Source organism: Scomber scombrus, chromosome 19 (assembly GCF_963691925.1).
Source record: "Scomber scombrus chromosome 19, fScoSco1.1, whole genome shotgun sequence".
NCBI lineage: Eukaryota > Metazoa > Chordata > Actinopteri > Scombriformes > Scombridae > Scomber > Scomber scombrus.
The window spans coordinates 11,062,677-11,084,516 of record NC_084988.1 but is presented as its reverse complement, the minus strand read 5'-3'; the positions used below and the strand labels follow the sequence as shown (position 1 = coordinate 11,084,516).

At 40.0% G+C, this 21,840-nt stretch overlaps 1 protein-coding gene across 2 annotated transcripts in view; it reads right to left on the bottom strand.

Moving 5' to 3' along the window:
* The window catches only part of cdin1 (CDAN1 interacting nuclease 1), a 57,012-nt gene extending 46,036 nt beyond the window's left edge, over nt 1-10,976 (bottom strand). The window contains exons 1-3 of one of the 2 annotated variants that reach the window (XM_062440031.1): nt 10,937-10,970; nt 10,535-10,665; nt 704-749 (exon numbers count right to left, since the gene is read on the bottom strand). In XM_062440031.1, the coding sequence (XP_062296015.1) occupies nt 704-749; nt 10,535-10,665; nt 10,937-10,939 (180 nt within the window). In that variant the 5' untranslated portion in view covers nt 10,940-10,970. Of the gene's footprint in view, nt 1-703; nt 750-10,534; nt 10,666-10,936 lie in introns of both variants that reach the window. The other variant, XM_062440032.1, reaches the window with a different exon arrangement.
* Between the last annotated feature and the right edge of the window lie 10,864 nt (nt 10,977-21,840).

Sequence of the window (21,840 nt, the reverse complement as noted above, 5' to 3'; positions counted from 1 at the left end):
TCCTCCTCACTCAAACCTTGTATTAATTTCCCCTTTTTCGATCAAACAATGACCCTATTCCACATTCCACACCCTGACATTTTCATGCAATTCAATTGCCATCTTTTCCGGGAAGGTGGAGGACAGGGGATAAAAGAGGAAGAGCATTGGTTAAAAAACAACTTATTTAAAAACTACTACACAAAAAAAATGTAATTCCACAGAGACAGGCAGTGTGACTGACACCTGTCAGGGGGATGATAAATGACTCCATTTTCTGCCTGTGCTGCCTTCTGCCACTGGCGGCAGCGGCCATTTATCATCATCCGCTGTCAGCCGTGGAAAGCAGCAGTGACAGTGCGAGTCAGCAAACATTTAGCACACGCAGCCGCACTACACGGGGAAATTATTATTGTCAGAATAATAATGGTTTAGCATAATTTATTACAGGTCCACCAAATAAGCAGGGGCTAGATGTTATTAGACAGATGGATGGGAAGGCTTGGCAGACATCCACTGAGGCTCAGGCAGGCAAGGGCCCTCAACGTGAACGTGAGGAGGAGGAGGAGGAGGGGGTGGGGGGGCTTGAAATAAATGGGGTATGGTGGGGGGGGCATCCTCCAAACCAATCAGAGAGCTGGCAGTTCAATTACAAAGAAATAAAGGGACATTCATCATTCAATTAGGCACCTGTCAGGGCTCACAAAGGAAGAAAACTTCTAACCTGGTACTCCAGGGAGAAGATGCTCAGAAGAGTGGACTGCGAGTGACTGGAACAAATAAAAGAAGGACAAAGTTAATTACCAGAGTGCATTGCACAGAGACAAAGGGAGAGGGGGAGCTTCAAAGCTGGGGCCAGCTGCCCTGTAATCTAAAAGAACATGAAAACAAGTGTGGCAAAGTTGTTCCAGATGAACACCTCTGACAAAGGATTCCTGCCACAATGGCGTAGGGGTGGGAGAAAGGGGGAGGATGTGTGTGGTATGAGAGATGAGAAAAATATAGCCTGTTTTGTTTTGACTTTTCACTCATTCATACATACCATCTTCTTCTACTATATTTAAATTTCCTGTATTTAAAGCTTTTTTAATAGTGCAGTTTAGGCTGTTGTAAAACTACACAGAGAAAAACCAAACAGAACAAAATCAGAAGGAAATAAATTTAATTCATGCGAATAATTGATAGGGTTCAAGTCCAATTACAACCCCTGGTTTGGTAGATGTCTCTTTGCAAATGCAGTGACCAGTCTGAGTGTCTACATTTGTTTGTATGAATGGTGTAGCAATGCACAGACAGGAGAAAGTTTTCCTGCTTCACTGTCAACGCTGGCATATGGGCCATTCTGGAGCCCTCCCACTGCAACTGATGGGCTTTGAAAATGGAAACTTTCACTGCAGGAAGCTGGGACTCCCAGGAGTCGGTCAATTCCATGGGTTGCCATAAGCTACATTCATCTCCAGCTCCAGTCAATGTCAAACACCTGGCAGAGAGGCAAACCTGGAAAACAGGCAGCTCCAACAGGGATTCACAGCTCCTACCATACATCCCTCCCCAACCCCCACTGTATCCTTTGAGTTGAAGATATTTAAAGCAGTGACAGATATTATTCTAATTGGATGGTACATACCTCCACCCCTCATATCAATAGAAAACATATAAATGCAACACACACACACACACACACACACACACACACACACACACACACACACACACACACACACACACACACACACACACACACACACACACACACACACACACACACACACACACACACACACACACACACACACACACACACACACACACACACACACACACACACACACACACAATGGTTCCAATGGTTTTGTGTCTCTATATACTGCTCTCGGTACACTTTGTTAAATTTAATGGACTTTTCATTACAAGTCACCTGAGAATGGTATGTAAATACTGACAAGAAGCCAAAGCTTCCAATCTGCATTGAAATATTGAGTCCACATAGGCTTTCAACATCAATCACAATAAACCATGAAGTAACCATGTGGCATATAAACAAAGCTAAAGGAACCACAAACATTGATTTCCGTCTGTAGTCTCAGTATGTGGCCACATCTTAATAAAAGCATTTCACACACTGGAATGGTTTAGCAGTTTATAATGACTTACTCCAACAAAGACATCATTTTGGGATCTCCAAATGCCAGTTTTGAAGAGTTCTACTACGCTGGCTGGAGAACAACATATTCTCAATAATTGGAAACTCTCTGGGGCTCAACCCATCACAGAGATGATTCTCATCAACCACCAAGTACAGTTGCAAAAGAGAAAGACCAAATGTTTGAAGTAGTTGAAACTCTAAGAAAAAAAACATTGCCATCTCAGCATTAATGTACAATGATGCCTGGGGAGGAAGGGGCCACTGCAATTAAGTGGACCATTAAATGGTCAACTGTCAACATGAGGACACTTAAGGGAGGAAAAAAAAATTCTTCCACACTTCAACCTTGCACCTGAGCATTTCAACAACATTACAGCCTTATTGCTTCAGAACATCATGATCCCCCTGTTGGAACAGACATCTGTTAGGTTTTAAATGGATTACTCTCTATAATGAGCATGATTACTGCCTAATTGCTAAATCTATACCCTGTTAACTTAAAAGGGACATAAACTGCTCTTAATATCTGGGAAAACATATCTGTTTCAAAAAATACTAAAAACTTTGGGGACTTTTGTTTTTCTTTTTTACGTCAATCCATTTTTGCTGACATCAGAACTTGACAAAAGCACCACAACTACAGAAACATGATGTGTTTTTGAATGTGTTCTTGTTGGGTTTAAAGAGGAGAAAAAATGAAAGCAATGTGAAGAGATGAGTGCATATACCTGGATCCAAACCAAGAGTTTGGGTTGGTTTTATAGTCTGTCAAGTTTTACACTGCACTCATATTGTATAATGCCCCTTTTTCCATTTAAAAGACATTAGTAGTAAGTTATTGCAGGCTTTACATTAATGTATATCCAACCTGTGCTCTCCTGGGCACAGTATGCTCACTTCATGCTAAAATATGGAGCCAAGTGCAGTCTTGCAATAGGGATCTGATCTGCCTGCTGAACAGTAGCATTACATTTTCACTGTAATTCATCCACCTTCTTCCCTCATAATGCCAGCATTCATGTGATACTATCCTTTCTTAGGGGTTATAAAACATAAACTGATACAAAACATTTCTGTGACTATTCCAAAACCAGATTCTGTTCTTTATTTCTGCCTTTTAGCCTTAAAAATGCTAGTAATTAGAGTTGTATACAGATTTGTGCACATTATGAGTGCAGCAGGTAGATTAGTTAGGTTTAAACCTTTTCTTACATTTATACAGCTACCTGCTGATAATGAGGTTACAATGAGTAAAAAGCTGCAAAAAAAAAGGAAAAAAGGCTCGAATGAATGTCATTAAAATGATTCTAAGATTAGACAAACTTCGCAGAGTAGACTGAAAACAACACTGTGGCTATAATAGAGGTGGGGAGGTTGGAGCCCTAACTCTATCTGTGTATATACAGACAAAGTTTAGTTTTTTTCCAACTGGTAATATGCCTAAGTAAAAAACTGTGATTGTCAATCCCTGTCGTACTTACGTAGCCTACTTAAAAGTATTTTATGAATTATGGTGAGGTTTGCCAGTGTGGTTTCAAATCAGTGTTCATTCATTGAAATGTATTAAAACAAACAATTAACACATTTAGAAATACATTTTAAAAGGAGTCTGTGACACTACGACACATCCTTACATTGACCTTCATAAGAAGAAAAAAAAACCTCACTCTTGGATGTAATTTAGAACATGGGGAAACAGAAGGTTGGGAAACAGAAGAGTGGTTTGGGAGTCATTCACTCTCTACCTAATTACCCTTCCTTACAACATAAGACAGAGCATTAATATGCACTGGCACCCGAAATAGTAAAGCAGCAGATTAAATTAAAAACAATTAGGGAGTTTCACTTTGTCACTGAGCTGGTATGCCTGTCTGGTCAGTGCTTTAGGCTCTATTAAGTTACCCTATCCACCGCTTATGAATCTGACAAATTCAAGTTTGAGTGTTGTATTGTCTTATCCTCTTATGCATTCAGAAAACAGCAGTGAAAACACTAGAAATTCCCATCACCCTAATTAATAGGAGATGGGGGGAAATTCATGCTATCAATTATATTCAGAATCTTCCTATTTACAAATAATTAATTATAAACAATAGCTGTAATTTAGGTAATGAAAGCCACCTGGCTAATGGCATTGGTATCATATGCTGCGAGAGTACTTAGCATTTGGTGGATCTGCATGCAGTGAGTGTTGCATGGTGTGACTCTTCAGGGCATGGAACTGGCTAATTGAGGTATAGCACATATTTTTACTAATGGCGATGAAGCTATTTTGAGAGGGGGATGACTTGGATGAAATGATTCGCTCTTAGACAGTTCATGGAGATACTGCTTTTTTGAACACCTTATTTTATTGCTACCCACACCTCTTTTACTTTTATTATTACGAAATGCTTACCAAGCATAGCCAGAATGTATAACTTATCTTAAGACTTTACACATGCAAAAATGCCGACAATAATATATTAAGCATTTACTTTCCTATATATCAATATTGTATAAAGTGAAAAACAGCTGAATGTGGGTTAAACACTGGATATGCAAATGCTACTAATTACACATGCTGATAGGCAAAATGCTAACATCTGTTTCTCAGCTAAGCCTACCGTCATCTGCAGTGAAACAAATGTGTAGAAAAAAAAAGTTAATGTATAAATGTGATATATTTTGACAACGGATAGAAACAAACACAAATCTCAGTGTCATGCAGCTTCAAACAAATACTTGCACAATGAGCACACGTGTTTACAGTCTAAATTAGTTTTACGTGTCTGTTTGCTTTCCTGTAAAACAACTGAATAACCTTCTTTCAATTCCAATTGTCAAATTGAGTTGCAAAAATGTATTATTGTTGTTTTCATTATCAGGTTCAGGTGTCCAACAAACATAGAATTTGCAGTAAAAAAAAAAAATTGTCTTTTTTATTTCAGTTTCAATATATTTTCAAGTTTGTTACTTACATTACTGCAGGAATATTTTCCCAAAGCTTGACTCAAATACATTCCACAACATTTAAAAGTTAGTGACCCGACCCCCCCCCCCCCATCTCATCATCTCTCTGAGGAGGCCACAGAAAACTTACCAGCCTGCGGGGTATACGGTGGACAGAAATTGCTTTAGCAGAGGCACAACGGGGCATCTCACTGCCTACTGTTGTCCTAATAGACGGAAAATATGACCCTTGCGTGGCCCTCTTCACTTTATTACAATCTTTCAAAATTTCTCTCTACTGAGGTGCCTGGAGATGTCAGAACTGTTTTATAATGCTGGCAAAAAAAAAGCGGGAAAGTTTCTGCAATCACCACCCTAATTGTGATTCCTCCTGAAAGCGAAGGATCTTCATGACTCTGTCTGTGACAAAACATGTTATGGCTGTTATGGTATGTTGCCATTGTTATAATATAATTATCGTCACAACCGCTTCTGCAAACTCTCGTGGAAAACTGAAAATGAGGTCCATGTTATATGTCAAGTGGCGAGTGTCCACTGGTCTGGCAAGGAAACACATTACACTGACCAATTGCTTACTCCCCCAAGCATGGCTGGGAAACTTGTACCATTCTGCGCAATTTGTTTCATTCTTCTTTTGCAATTGATCTCAGTATGCAAAGAGAACCTGGGGCAATAGACTACCATAGCTGCCCAGCCGAACTGTGATACTCTGCTGTACCACTTGTGTATGTATGGCTTAGGGGTTGAGGGACAGTACTGATGCTACTGCCAAGTAGAACACACAATACTTGCTTTTACCATTATCATATTCCTAAATTGAGCATTTGTCTCTACAAATATTTACCTCTTATTTTGTATGGCAACCCAATACCTTTCAAGACAGTGTCCTTTATAATTGCTATAAGCCACAACTTGTGCAATGGGCTGCTTACCTCAGTGTTTTTAGCCCAATGAGCCGAAAAGGCAGTGCAATCTATAGAGTGTGCTTGGACAACATCCCTACGATATGAAGAGGAAGTAGTCATTCCTGTGCTTCCTAATCAAGTAATTGATTGCATCTATTATTCATGAACTCCTTAGCCTGACATGAAGTTGTAAACTCAGCACAGCTTTTCTTCTTTCTACATCTCTCCTCTCTGCTTACACTTCATTCATCCCCTCACCCTTCCAATGCTCATCTAACCACATAAAGCTGTGGAATTAGTTTGCCAGTCTCTCAGCCTTCAAGGGTTGTACCCCTAAGCCCCAACTGCCAGTTTGTGTTTTGTTCAATATGGGCAGCCAGAAGTGTGAGGCCATGCACCGGAGGCTGCCGGGGCTGCCCTCACAAGCCCTGCACTAGATCAGCCTCTCATTGCCACTTCCAGGCTACAAAATAGCTGGGGAATTCTAACTTCACAAGAGCTACAACAGAGCAACTCGGCTGATTCCACAGAGACAATAATGGAATTCGCAGTTAAAGCTTGAAACAATCCAACTGGGGCCATTAAAAAAATCTAAAATGTTTTTTTTTTTACTATATACTATGTCTTTAGATGCCCTCTGATCTTATAATTGACAAACAATATCCTAACTTAATGGTGTGAATTTTTAGGCATAACCAAAAAGTAAAAAGGCTCTCAAAGTCTTAATCAGTGTTTGAATTAAACAGTGTCTACACTGCAAATAAATGGAAACAAATAACAGAAGAATAATACAAGGTATAAAGATATATCAATTTTGCTAATGAGTCCTCCAAAAAAAAAAAGGATTATTCAAACCTTGTCAATTTCTTGAGCCATAAAGTGAATCTAAATGTATAAAGAGCCTGCCAGTTTAATGCATCATGCCCATTATCAAATCTGTGGATTTAACCAGCATGTAAAAAAAGAGATAAACACTACAGCCACAATAAATAATCAATGAGCAAGTCCCTAAGCTTCATCCTCCTGAGCCTAGATATTACCATCAAAAACAAAGTGTCTCGAGCCAAGAAATCACCATATCAATGGCACATGCCACAACAACCCTGCCCTGCGCTTTCCTTCCAAAGATCATGCTAGATAAACCCCAAATAACAGAGAAATTAACAAATGCTTGACATTTGCTCAACATCCATTATTCTGACACTTCTTCAGAATTTCAAAAGGCTGAACGCATGCTTAATCAACATTCATATTCCCAGAGCGAGCCCCAGCACCATATTGCAGCCCGCCTCAGTGCTGATGAAAACGGCACATTAGGGCCCGATTCAAAAAACGTTCAGGGACTCCTCACCAGGGAACCCTGTGTGTGTGTGTGTGTGTTTGTGTGTGCGTGTGTGAGTGAGAGAGAGACAGAGAGAGAGTAAAGCAGAGGAAGAGGGAGAGGCACTGGCTGTGTTTAGTGGGGAGGGGTGCTTAACACTTTACTTTTTAAGCATTTTCCAAAACAGAGGCATCTGCCCCTTTCTGCAAACCCTCCCACTTCTACAACTGTGAAAGCCATATGAGGAGTGAGCTGAATGGCATTTTAAAGAGGGGGGTAATCATTACATCCAAATTCATTCATAATGTAGCACAGAAGGACACAGAGGACTCTCACATTCCCTCCCTCCTTTTCTCGCCCTCCTTGCACAGACTTTCTCGCGGGACAAAGGGTGGAAGGACTGGGGTCCCCTCTGGACCCAGGGGAAGCCAGGCAAGGCCTCAGAGAGCAGCACATCATTTCCAATTCTAATATGTGGCAAGAGAAGGACCTGATGGGACTGATGTCACATTTTTTCCTGCACCGGCCTGCGATGAGCCCTCCCGCCACACAGCCCCCACCCACCCCCCTTTGCTGCCTTGCCGCGGTCCAGATTCTAGGCAGGACACCAGAGCTGGCTAAGAGGAGGGCAAGGAAGAGAGGGCAAGAATGGGGGTTGATATTTGCATGTCCCTCCATTGTGAGTGGGGGTAAAAAGTGACAGCACCGTGTCCAATTCTTTTCCCCCCAGAGCAGCTCGGGCCCGGCAAGAGAGGCCAGGCTGACAGATGACTCCCAACATCTGTGTTATGCAGCCGTTACAGATGAGGGACTCCACATCACAATATCTCTCTTTCTATCTGTCTATGGAACCCTCCCTCTCTCCTCCCACTATACTCATAGTACAACAGAGAGAATGACAGACCTTCCATGGAAATTACCTTGAAATTATCTATAGCTATCATATTGTTCAAAGTTTAAATTTTCCTCCCTTTGAGCCCCAAATCAAAAGCAATGATTATGAAATGAATTTATACACAATGCAGCATTCAGAGACTTGAGCTTAATGGCTGTTGCTATTGATCTACATCACTGAAACTCAAATATAGTGTTGTTTTCTAATTAATGTTTTAATTCCACAAAAGACTGGACAATATAATTTTGGGACAATATGTTAAAGTCAATACAAGGATATTAATCCTAGGAATCCTAGGAGTATTTCCTATGATATTAATATTTATCATGATTATCATGTGCACATCACTTGTAAAATGTCATGTGATGATATAATATGTTCCAATGCGCTGCTTCACACCAGACACGTCTTTGCACATTTAATATGAACACTTCAGTAACTCCTTTTAATTACAATTTGCTCAGAAACATTCATTTAGTAATCGGAATTTTGTAAAAATGATAATACGGTACCATCATATCATCACAGTATGATTTCACTTGGTCAGTAGGGTGGCTGATAATATTGAATTACAGTCCAACGATAATTGCAGCTAAATTTTATCAGCATGTATCTCCTCACGTGACTTATGCAACAATTCAATATATTGATTGCTTAGATTTTTGAATAAAAAAGGAAAGGATAAAAATAAAAAAAATGTGTATGATAAAATTATCACTTCATGAAAAAATAAGCATGTCCACCTCTACAAAAAAATATGCCCCACCAAAAAAGAATTAGCACAGCCTCCAATATTAAACTGGCAAACAACACTTGAATCTACAGTCCCCTCACCATTGCTTCCATCATTTAGAAATCATCCAATGCCATATGAAATGATTTGATATCCAGATACCTGTCTTTTCTATCTCTGACTATTATAAGCCAAATAATCTTCTGCCCACCCATTCAGTGCAGGGCAGTTCACAACAAACCCCTAACCCCCCCCCCCCGCCAGCCCCAGCCTAGCCAATATTTACGCAGTGGCAGGGCTCCCACAGAGTCCGAGGGGACAGGAGGGGTGTGGGGTGGGGGTGGCTGACTGCCGTGCCTGAGCGCATGCTAAGAGATGATGGATGGCCTAGTCGATATGTTATGTCTTAAGAGCCTGATTTCCTGCCAGTCCAATCACTAACCCTCCAGAGCCCAGCTCAGCTGATTGGACAACCAGAATAATTTCACAGGCTGTGAAAACACTGCTGCCGTGCCTGTCTGTCAGGCCCAGTGACGAGACTCAGGGATTTTAAAGAGCAAGGGCCTCCCCAAGATTGGTTATGGTGAGCGAAATAATAACAATAACCAGCAAGACTAAACAAAAGAGCCAGCACCTAAAGGAGGGAGAGATCATGCAGAATTATTGGAATGAAAACGGTCCAATGTTTTCCTTTAATTATTACACCCACCAGTACCACTTTTCTAAAAACTGGCATTTGGACTGTTTGTTGAAGACAGTTTGGATTAGGAAACCGAAAGGTTAAAAGGAACTCAAAATAAACATGAGAAGGACCTCCTAGTGTTGGTGCCTAAACATACAGGATATTAGATGCTCTTTATACGCATGACATAGTCCATAAAATGCTAACAGTGAGAACAAAGGCAGGCTCAAGCTCAGTTGCGTCCCCTTTGGGGACCTGATACCTTCTTCTAGATTGGTGATTAGGTCACAATGGAAGTAGGAAGCTCCAAATACATGCGACTTTGTAAGTGACCTCAACGGGATCTGTCATGGTGTCCTGGTGGCCTTGGGGGATTACACATGTTACGTTCAATAAAGTGAGGGCCCTCAGTGTCAAGGAGAAAGGCAAACACAACCATTAACCTCTCTCTTCGATTTCTGGATGTGCAGGTGCTGCATGGCAAAACATTGGCTAATGCTGTGGTGGAAGCCTATACAGGATCTGTGTGGATTTAATTAGTGGCTATAACTAGTGAATTTAATGGGATTATGAATATTTAATAATGGAAGATGAAACAAGAGACACAAGAACAAATAATGTTGCTAGGGGGATTGATAAATAGACAGTGATCATTTAATTTGAAGTGTAATTAAGACCAGACATGTGTGCAGACCTACAGATCATTTCCCCATCATTTAAATGGATCTTATATCACACATTCCTCATTGTTTTACAATATACTAAGTGTGGCTCATGCACCGCAGTTTGGTGTTTTCACCCTCACATGAAAACACACATGCACCTACAGTAACAACACCATGTAAAAAGCACAGGGAGAAAAAAATTCAAGAAAAAAAAGTGACTCGACTCACAAAATGAACAGAGCGACTGACCACTTACTTTGGAAATCTTTCTTTCAGCATCTTCATACACTGACGGGTTGGTCTCAGCTGCTCTGTCCATTTCGCTATCCCTTTATATTCAGTACGGGACAGTCTCATCTTTCTTTTTTCTTCAGCCACTGTATCCATCTGTACAAACAGGGGAGAGTTTGATTAACTAATGCTACAGAAGCAATCTGGTTTTGAGAAATAAACAAGGTGTCAGGTGACTTCACAGCTGTCAAAAACAGCTGTACCTTCATTGCTAACCGAGCTTAGCTTTATGTAATGGCTAACGCTGCGCACTGAAAGCATGTGGCGACACACAACTACATGTCTCATCTTTGAGAGATTATAACATAGCTCACGTTGTCACATATAACCGCAGACCAATATATACCATACAAAGTGGTTTGTTTACCATTGATTTCTGCTGCCTGTGGACAGTTCCCCGACCGTCGCTTCCCGCTAGGAAGTTGAAGATATGACTTTTATGTGAGCAGCGCGTTGATTGGTCGATTCCTCCACGAGAGCTGAGTATACTGGTAGATGATTGGTTATTTTCGCAGCACAGGGGCGGTATCTAGCAATGACATGCTGCTCACACACTGCCGATCTGATGCAGCTCTCAATCCCCGTAAAATCTAAGCGATACCCACGGAGGCAAGTTCTTCAAGTAAATTGACGTTGGCTGTCTTGCGACACTTGTCAGGTACTCTCAAAATCCGACAGCACAAAAAAAAAATCTTAAAAAACACAGAGCGAAGGAGAGATTGAGGCACCCGCAGAGGGAGAAAGAAGGGAGAGTTTCCCAGTGTAAAGGTGTTGCTGTGTCACTGATTTCACACTTTAATGACCATTTTGGTCCAGCGCCTGCATTCACTTTTGATGAGAACGACTAAAACAATACACGCTGCCTTTGTGCCTTAAGTCTATTAAAAAGATGCTGCCTCCTTTATTGATTCCTTGCACGGATGATCTACTTTGACCATGTTCTCATTTATGATATTGTAGCCTACTGTCTGATATAACTTTAAACGTAGGGTTTAGACATAGCCTAGGTTAGATGAACAAATCAAATATTTAAGTATTAAAAATCATATATATTTTTCAGGACTGAAGCTTGTCACACAAATTCAATGGTCTGTTATTGCTGCTGTTGGTTTTTTTTTTAAGAAAAAAAAAGTTAATTGCAAATCTTAACAGAACAGCCCAGGTAAAAATGTTGTAATTATTCATTCACACTTCAAATTTTAGCATCTTAAACGGCCAACTCCAACAACTAAGACAAAATGTGTTTCATAATGGAGTGCAGTGATTTAAACAAAAACAAAAACAAAAAAAGTACCTAAAAAGAAATCAAATACTTCACCTAGTTGCACTGCAGTGAGATATGAGTGATGTTTATGCTGTATTCTTTCACCTTGAAGTGGTTGAATTAGGGGCATAGATACAAGGAGTTCTACCCCCTGAGAGAATATTGGTCTGGGCTTTCATTAATTAACTTGCAGAAATTTTCATGGGCAAACTCCAACCGTGGGCCCCCAGAATCATCAGCACCTTTCACCTCACCAGTGAAGGTACTGCTTTAAATGCCCCTGGCACAAATATGTAAATGACACCAAGGATGATGATATGCCCTAGACTAGTGCAGTAGAAAAAAACTGAAGGTTTGTAAACCATGCATTTATAATTTTGACTTTAAAGGAAAGAGAACTAGCCAGATATGCAAACTGATGTGTATTTTTTTTTTAAGTAAATAGTTCATTTACAATTAATTCAGTTCCTTTATTTCTATTTGAACCATGTGATTATCTATGTCTGGAGTGCTGACTTTAGACAACACTGAAATAGGACTAAAATCTTTAAGACCCTTTGTCAAATATATCCCTTGAGATCAATATTATTTTACAATGGCATTATTGTGTAATTAGTCTCTGAACAGTGCTAAACCTCAGTCTGCCCTAATAGATTTTCTCTGTAACCTTCTATCTTTAAGGAGTTGCAAAGTTATTTTATGGTGATCTTTATTTATTTTATTTTTTTCATACACAGGATGTAATTTTTATTAAAAGTATAACATAGTTTGCTTCAACATTTTGCACAAAATGGTCACAAATAATTAGCTTTAAAATGTGAAAGAAGATGTCAAATCAATTCTATAGTGATACATTCTTGTGACAACAACATTTATGGTTTCTCTCATTGTGGGTGAACAATACATGGATGAGCAGAAAGAATCTATCTGACCTGTGGTGCATCAGAAAATAGAGCTCATTGTTGTTGGGCAGTGTAGTATGATGACTGAGATGAGCTGAGGTCTCGGGCTGTGTGTTCACCGGCACAGTCCCTGCGTCTGAAAGGGCTCAGTGCTCTGTGGTGGCTACAAAAGGGAGCTGTGTAGTGGGATTGGTATGGCCAGATAAGATCAGGGGCTCTGAGGAAGTCTGGTCTGATTGCTACAAAGGGCTGAGGTCAGGGGCAGGAGGAGCAGTTTACTCATCTAGGTATCAGAGGATCAGGGGGTTTGGTGGGGAGCCGCGTGTGTAATAGGTATAAAAGGATCAGTGTAATGTGATGGTATAAAAAGATAAAAATCAGAGAAGGGGTTGGAAGGCAGTGTACTGTAATGGCTCCAAAAGCTGGGGGATCAGAGATTTTGTTATGTGTGTAGGTGTCTACTTGTGTGTGAGTGTGTGTGTGTGAGAGTGTGTGTGTCTGTGTGTGTGTGTGTGTGTGTGTGTGTGTGTGTGTGTGTGTGTGCGTGCGTGCATGTGTGTGCGTGCGTGTGTGTGTGTACTCCTGTGTGCGCACACACCCTTTGCATGAATCACTTGGTGTCTATGTGCATCTTTGATGGCTATGAGAGCCACAGTGGGATGTGATGAGAGCTGAAGGAGAGAGTGAGGTGATGGAGGGGATGCAGGCAAAGGATGCAGGGGGAAAGACGAGTGCTTTGGAGGCTGCATGTAAACAGGGCAGTGGTACACACAGTGCCGTTAACCAGCTGTGAAGCTTGCTCACAGTGGGAGATGAATTTACAAAGGATGTCTCCCTCTGATATCCAGGAGACGCTGCACTGATCTCTGCTCTACTGCTCTCGGCACACCATTGTAGTGCTAAGCACTGTGCCACTAATGGCACTTATATATACCTTAATGCCTGGAAAACATTTACATTTTGCTTGCAGCAGAGGGAAAGTGTGTGGCTGTGGAGGGGAGAAAATGTGTGTACTTGAAAGATTTTTTTTTATCAACAGCATCGTCAGTGGAAGCATCTTAAGATTTGCAAGGTTGTGTAATTTCCTTTACTCATCATACAGTTTAAGGAAATTGCAAGTCCTCCCATGTCTTGCACATTAGTCCCTCCTTACCATACCCAGTGATATTCCTCACCATACAATGAGAGCATTTTGTTACACCAGATCATCAGCATTACTGTCATAATGTTTCATTTTTTTTCCATTTCTGAATCAGTGACTTCACTCCTCTGTACCACAGAATTGCTCTCCAATCTTCAGGGAGTCTGGAATCTCAGCTTTAAAAATCACAGTTTAAACATGAGGCAAGCCATAACCAGGAAATGCCTGTAGTATTAGCAAGGTATCGGATTCATGCATTCCCCCCTGAACAGCATGACTGCCCCTGAAAATCCTACATCCATATTTTACATCATGGGAGACAAGACACATGTGTTTCACCCAAGCTTTCAAACGTGTTCCTTCCATTTATTTTATTATCCTTTAATGAATTTAATTAGTGGACATGTAATTAAATGCAATTGTGATCACCCCCATAACATACACACATATGCTCGCGCAAACACACATGCACACGTTGTTGATGTAAATTGCTCAAAACAATATGTGCGATGTGAACAAATTTACTGGATTAATAGGGGATTGATAATATTTTGGGATTGTATTTCACTCTAAATGGCTGCATGCGGAAACAAAGGCTGCAGCCCAAGCTCATTAATCATAGTCAACGGGTTGCCCGGGTGCAATTTGCATGACCAAGGTGGCTGCTCATGCTGCCGTTCGGCCTAGGTTGCTGGATCTGCCTCGATTTGGCCAGACCGTTAACGCTGCGTCAATCAAGGATAACCCAATAACAGTATGACAGAGTAAGAGAGAGAAAAAAAACATTTTCTCCTCATTACCCAACACTGCCCCCCATCCCATCCCCCTCCTTCTCATGTCTGCCCAACTTCTTATTTTAGTTAGCACTAATTACATTGGCCTGATGAAAAATGAAACCATTCTCTTTCCCTTATTACTGACAGTATAATTTTAATATTTTTCAAAATGTTGAAATACTTGAAGATTTAAAATATTTCATTTTCTAGTATCTGCACATTTTAGGTTTATTAATATCATCTAAATGTAATTTTGATTTGAAGTCTAGCCTCGTAACCTTTTTTCAAAATTTAGAGAAAATAATTACTTTTATCTATAGAGAAAACTTTTTTGGTTTGTCTGAATTTTTGTCAGTCACAGTTTGGAGCCTCAATAAGCCATTTTAACTGCAGATAATTGGGTTGAGGTGTGATGTAGTGAAGTTCAAAATGAAGCACAATTTCACAAAGCTATAATCTCACCACTGGCTCCATACACTGAATTCTAATTATCTCGTCATGAACTTTAAAAAAGAAGCAATGTTTTAATGGCTTTTTAACTCCATAAGAGGTGAGTGTGTGTGTGTGTGTGTGTGTGTGTGTGTGTGTGTGTGTGTGTGTGTGTGTGTGTGTGTGCATACATGCATGCTTGTGCGTATGTGCACGAGATAGAAGTTAATACGTGTGTTGTGCACATCTGGTTTATTTGTCAGAAGCTAGGTAACGCACACATGCACGCACACACACAGACACCCACCATCACCACACACAGACATGTGAATTCAGCTTGTGTCTGGTCTGGCCTCTCTACCTAGCTCTGCTGCCGTGACTCACGCTGTGCTCTCCCCCCATCCCCTAATATCCTAGAGGCATTTTTCTCATTATCACATATTGTTTGATGTCTTTGTTTCTTGATGATTAACCATGGTCACCAAACACTGGTCTGGATTGTTTAAAATTTAATTTTGGGGCTCTGAAGTACCTGCAGAGGGGATGACTGGTGGGGACACCCGTATTTTATGTATGCTATTTTTCACACTGAAATGCAAGAGGACACACATTGAAAAACACAATAAATCCTTGAGGAGAATCATTAGTGGAATGCTAGTGGTTTTTATGACCATTGTTATTCAACGCTGTATTGAGATGCAGTAAATTATTCTGTTTATTATGGGTTTATGGATTCAGTCCCATTTTCAGAATAATTATGTTGTTCTTCATTCTGAATAAATACAACTACTCTCTACATATTTTTCTGTGTTTAAACAGAAATGTAAATGTTACATATATATACTGTAAATATGTATTTTTCAACAGTAGCAATATTTATCTTTTTATTTGTGCATCTTTTGTACATTATTTGTGGTTTGACTGCACTGACCATGTAGCCCATATATGTCTGTGGTAATTTGAACATCATAAAGACAAAAATCTTGCATTAGGAATACAAGATTTATCACTGAATTGACACTGTAAGCAAACAAATAGGGAAACAACACTCTCCCCTAATGTCAGCATGTCAAAACTATATTGAATACTTGAAATATCTGTGTATCTAAGGCTGAATAGGAGCCATTGTATCGGTCTAATGATATTATCCTCTGAAATTTGGAGTGAAAGAAAAATGGCAGAAATGAGCAGTACCATTGTCTGCCCCATTTTATTTAAACAAATTGCGAGAGCAGAGAGACACAGACTGAGGGAAAGACCGAGCAAAGGGAGAGGGAGAGACAAAAAGAGAGAGAGAGTGCTCTGTAAATGAAAGGTTATGCGTCGTCCCATGTGTTTGTATTGTCAATAACTGGAGAAGGCTGTCAAGAAAGTGGGGAGATAAAGGTCAATAACTCAGGCAAATGTGTTTGTATTTGTACACTCCTGCTGATAGCATAGCAAACGTCAGGGCCTGTGTCTGACACCCCACAACAATAACACAAATAGTGGGGCTAGCACTTGAATAGTCATTATTATTGTTGGAGCTGGAAATGAGAGGGAACCTCAGCACATGGCTGTGACAGCCGGCGTAGTGTCACTCAAACGTCACTCCATAATGAAACACGCCGGAGATCAGAAAAGGCGATGATGAAGTGTAAACACAAAGAGATTATGCTGCCGGATGATTTTGATATTTGCTTTATTTTCTTGTCTCTGAATAAATAAATCATCACCATGTTGTTTTGGTGGCACTTGATACAAATGTAAATACCTATATTGGAATAATTAGGGCTGTTAGCTTTTTTACTTGAAAATAAAGTTCGTAAAATTTAGTTTTACAATGTATTGATTTATGATATTCCAGTCCTGCTCACCATGCATACATGCTGTTTTCTTTTGTAAAATATGGGATTTCTTTTTTTTTTTAATAAACTAATTGTTTAAGATATTTACATTTTCCTCTAAAAGACAAAATCTTACGTAAATACAATTTGTAGGATTTATTTTTTAGTCACATAAGGTTAAGCTATAATCTAAAAGCTTAATTTATTTTTCATGGTTCCTATATGCATTCAAGTGTTATTTTATTCTGAGGCCATTTAGTGTATCTCTCTGTGGCCTTGAGTGTAATAAATGTGCAATTAACAGACTTAACTAATTCATGAGGACCATTGTGAAACTAACGAAGGGCATAACTACTGTACAGACGCTGCTGTCATTGGTGAATATTGTTATTGTTCTGCTTTTTAATTGCTGGAGGAGGAGGAGGGGGAGGAGGAGGAGAGGGAGGAGGAGGAGGAGGCAGCATGTTTTGAATATACATACTCGGTTACCATAGCAAAAAAGAAACACTGGCTCCCTCCTGACAGTTATATCTAACGTCAGAGGTACGTGGAGGTGTTAACTTCTCTGGTTTAACCAGTTACCAAACAAATGACCCTTTTTAACATACAATAGAATAGAAGTAGTAATGCTTCAAGTAACAGTGACAAATCCTCTGACCATTCATCTTGATCTATGCCCTGTATTTTTGTGTCTCATTAACACACAGACTTCCCATTCTATACTAGATATAATTTCTGCTATTTTAACAATTGTCAGTGTGGAAACAGCATTATATTGTGTGCTTTTTTCTTTTAGGAAAATGCAATAATTAAAGCTATAAATCATTTTAAGTAAATAAAATATATAGTTTGTGCTTGAAATTGATACCTCTTCTTCTTTAAGTGTATTTTGGTGTGTACCCAAGAAGCTTATTTTCTGTTGAATCATCAGCACAGAAGCCCACAAAATTTGCAAACCTTGTCCTATTGTTGTGAGCAGATGAAGCAAAATGTACTTTTAGTAAGTATATAAAGTCCATAGGGGAAAGTGGATCCCTTTCTCTCTGTCACCTTCTCCCCACTCAGTTTGTTTGTTGGCTGTGGTGCCTCGTAGTGGTTTACATTACATATGATTATGTAAATCTGGAGCTGTTCCTGTGCATTATGGGCCAAAGCATTGTCAAGATCTTTTCTAAAGCAGTCAAGTAGCTATTTCTGAATTCTTTTATTATCTGAGAGTGCAACAAAGAAAGTCTTTTGTTCACTGTTTGCCGCACACACACTCACATGCTTACACAAACACACACATACACGCGCACTGCTGCTGCCGTCCATGACTTACTACTGTCCCCTAGTGGTGCTTGACTCCACAGTCTTTCTCAACTCTCCATTTCCATCAACTTTCCACACTTCCATTCACCTGACTCCCCCCTCTCTTTTTCCCGCTCCCCCCTGTGTGCCTCCTCTCTGCCTTATCATGCTCAAACATTTAAAGGGGTTGATTTGTTGTATTGTATGACAGAGAGCTCCAATTATGCATTGCTGTGTCCACAGTGGCTTTGCCTTCAATGGAGGGCTCAAACAGTGTCAACAAAAACAGGAACCCTGATGTTTTGTGGCTATTGTGAGGCCACAGCTCATGCCAATAAGGTATTGTTCAGTCAGAGTGCCACACCGAAACTGCAGTGAGAATGTTATCAGACCTGTGGAAATAGGGCGTGTGCATAATAGTGCTAAAATGTGAGTATGATTGTTTGGACGAGCCCAACACAAATGCACACCGGGAAAAACCTTGGAGCTTTGTCACCTCTCCACACTCTTACACAGTGACGGCATCCACTTTTTAAAAGCAAAAAATATTTCACATCTGTCACTTTTTTCATCCAATTTTAAAATCATTTCTTGCTTATTTGTTCTGTCTAGTGTATTTTTAGTGAGGTCCAAAAGAGTATTCTCTCATGCTTGCCATGGCTGAGTTGATCCTCCATTCCCTCAGCTAATAGTATGCATTTTTATACTTTCTGATTTTCCTTTCCTGATCTCTGTTATTCCAGCCCTAATTGGTGCGATAACCTGGAACAGTGCTAATAAACAATAGGGTAAAAGGGTCAGCCTCCACTGGCGGTGCATGGACACACACAGTCAAGTCACTCATGTCAAATGACCAATTATACAGGTTATAGAGGATGGCACCTCCGTCTCCAGTGCCCCGTCCCTCCTGGGATAGCTATCCAACAAGAGGGCTATCACTCAAACCCAAACCACATTCATTCATTAGCCTGTTAAGACGGGCATCAATTATTCATTAAGAAGGTGGCCAGTGGATTATTTCTGTCAGCACCAGGCTTATTGTATCAAAGGTTGATTATGGCTTGGTTGATTTAGTATGCACTATTGTCTGTGTGATCAATCAAAAATGAAAATGAAAACTTCTTTAAATACAAAGAATGTGAGTTTAAATTCTGCATTGCTGAAAAGAACTTTTTATTCCAATTAATCTTGTTTTGAAGTTTGTTTAAAACTTCAACATTAGCATGATTACGTCTTTTATTATATTTATATATACTGATATGCACAGCGGCATTAACTTCCTGAGAGTGCATCGATCTGATTCGGGGCATAATTTTCTCATTGCTCAGCATGACTCAACCAACTTCGACTTAACTTACTGTATGATATGGTATGCTGTCATCTTGATTTATGAGTAAAATATGCTCATCACCTCCCCTTTATTCTTCCTGTCCCTCACTAACAATCTTGTGCTCACCTCCTTTTCTTTTTTCAATGGCATCATCTCCAAAATTCTCACTCACACCACTCTGTAAAATCTTTTTATTAGAATGTTAAAAAGTCCTGTGGGGATTTTTCTAGAGAAACTCTCAGAGAGGGGAACTAGTAAAATAGTCGTGCTTAAACTGGAGGGCTGACAAAACCCTTGGCTGACAATGCTAGGGCAGACTAATGCAATCCATTTGTATCATAAACTGTTAAGCACTGTACATTTTAATAATGATATGCATGATGTAATTAACATTTTTAAAATAAGTCAAAGATATATTTCATTTCCTTTATCTAGTTTTTACACTGATATCACCAAAAATGCAATTTGAAGAATAAAATGATGTTAGTCATTATGAAGGCTGTACTGATGGACTAAATGTGTGCAGTTGCTTTCTTTATAGCAATCTCATAAAAACTGCAACTTTTTTGTAAAAGTTTGTGAAAATTGTTATATATAAAGAGTATTATTATTTCATTGTCATGGCATTGTGACTGCACATTAACCTACTTTTTTTCCCTTCCTTTGACCCACAGGATACCTTTTGAAAACTTGACTGAGTAAAGTGCTGTTTAAGCAAACAGGCTGTGTGTGAGGCAACGTTTCAGCAAATACAGATGGAGTGTTTAGGAGATTAGCATCCTGTTACAACACATAGCAGCGCACTTCAGTTTCGTGTTTGCAGGGCTTTCCAATGACAAATCTGACCTCCAGAAAAGTTGTTCAAAGAAGCAGATAGCATTCAATGGAGCAGATAGGGCATGTAAATATATACCATGTAAGCAGTTTTCTCCTTCTTTTATCATAGAACATTTTAGTACATATTTTAGTACATGTGATTAGTTTTACCACTTCACGTTTTCATTGCATTACATTTAAGTGTGCATGTGTATCTATAATATGTTTATGTGAGGCAGTTTTCTCATAATTAAGGATATTTTTATTTAGACATTTTATTTAAATTGCCTTTCATCAAATAAAAATCCTAGAGGATGTCTACATATCACCCTGTTATTTTTAGAATGCAGTGCTCTTCACAGGCTGGAATTGTGCAGCATGCACATGTGGCTACACACACACACACACACACACACACACACACACACACACACACACACACACACACACAGAAAGAGAAAGAGAAAGAGAAAGAGAAAGAGAAAGAGAGCTGTAAAAACTTAATGTTTTCAGAACACTAGATCAGTCTTATTGGTATATTTTGCCCCCAACCCTTTCCTCCCTTCACCAACCCCTGCAAGTGTTAAAACAATATCCAAGTGTCATGTTGTCGCACAATGTCACCACTTCATAGGTTAGAAAAATTCATTGAGAAAAAAAAGATGGGTGTGTCGCTGTTTTCAGAGTCGTAATGAAGGATAAACATTGTGACGAGGTGACAGAGCGCAGACCTTGGACTTGGCCCTCAGCTTTGAGCCACAGCAGGCGCTTACCCGTGATGCAATGACAGCTGCTTGAGATGGTGGGGAAATTAATTCTTACTTGGTGTAAAGAACTATTCATAACAGCTTTGCTTGAGAAAACATTAACCATTTTTCAAATGGATCAAAGTGTCCATCTGGTTAAATTCACATAGGCTATACCTTATTCATACACCTCTTCTACTACTCTCAGTGGATTAGCTTAATTTTCTGTCTTCCTTTTTCCCTCAGGTTTGTGCAGCACTTGCAGAGTGAGTCTCTCTCAAGAATGTGTCTAATTTAGTGGCTAAGAGGCAGATTTATACCTGTGCTAGTTATGGAGAAGGTTGCTCCCTCGAGAAGCCCAATGACTGTTTACGGGCGGCCTGACAATGCCTTAGCAGATGATGAAGCACCTGCCAGAGTTCCCCCTTGTCTGTTCCATCCCTTTCTGTCTGTCTGCTCACCTCCCTTCCTCTAGCTTTCTTTCTTCTTTCACTTTTCCTTCCTCCTCTCTTTCTCAGCCTTCTCTCCGTCCTGTCTCCCGCCCTCTCTCTCGCTTTGTTTCTTTTCTCAGCAGAGCCACATCTCCTTCAGTTACCATGGAGTTGTGCATTTTACAGCCATTCCCACTGCTCTCCCCAGAGTGAACCCATCTACTCACTCTGTCTACCGCTGAGAATAAGAGAGTTTTCGTCTCCATGTCCCTCTACTGTTCTTTCTCTCTCTATCCCCCTGCACACACAAACTGGATAGA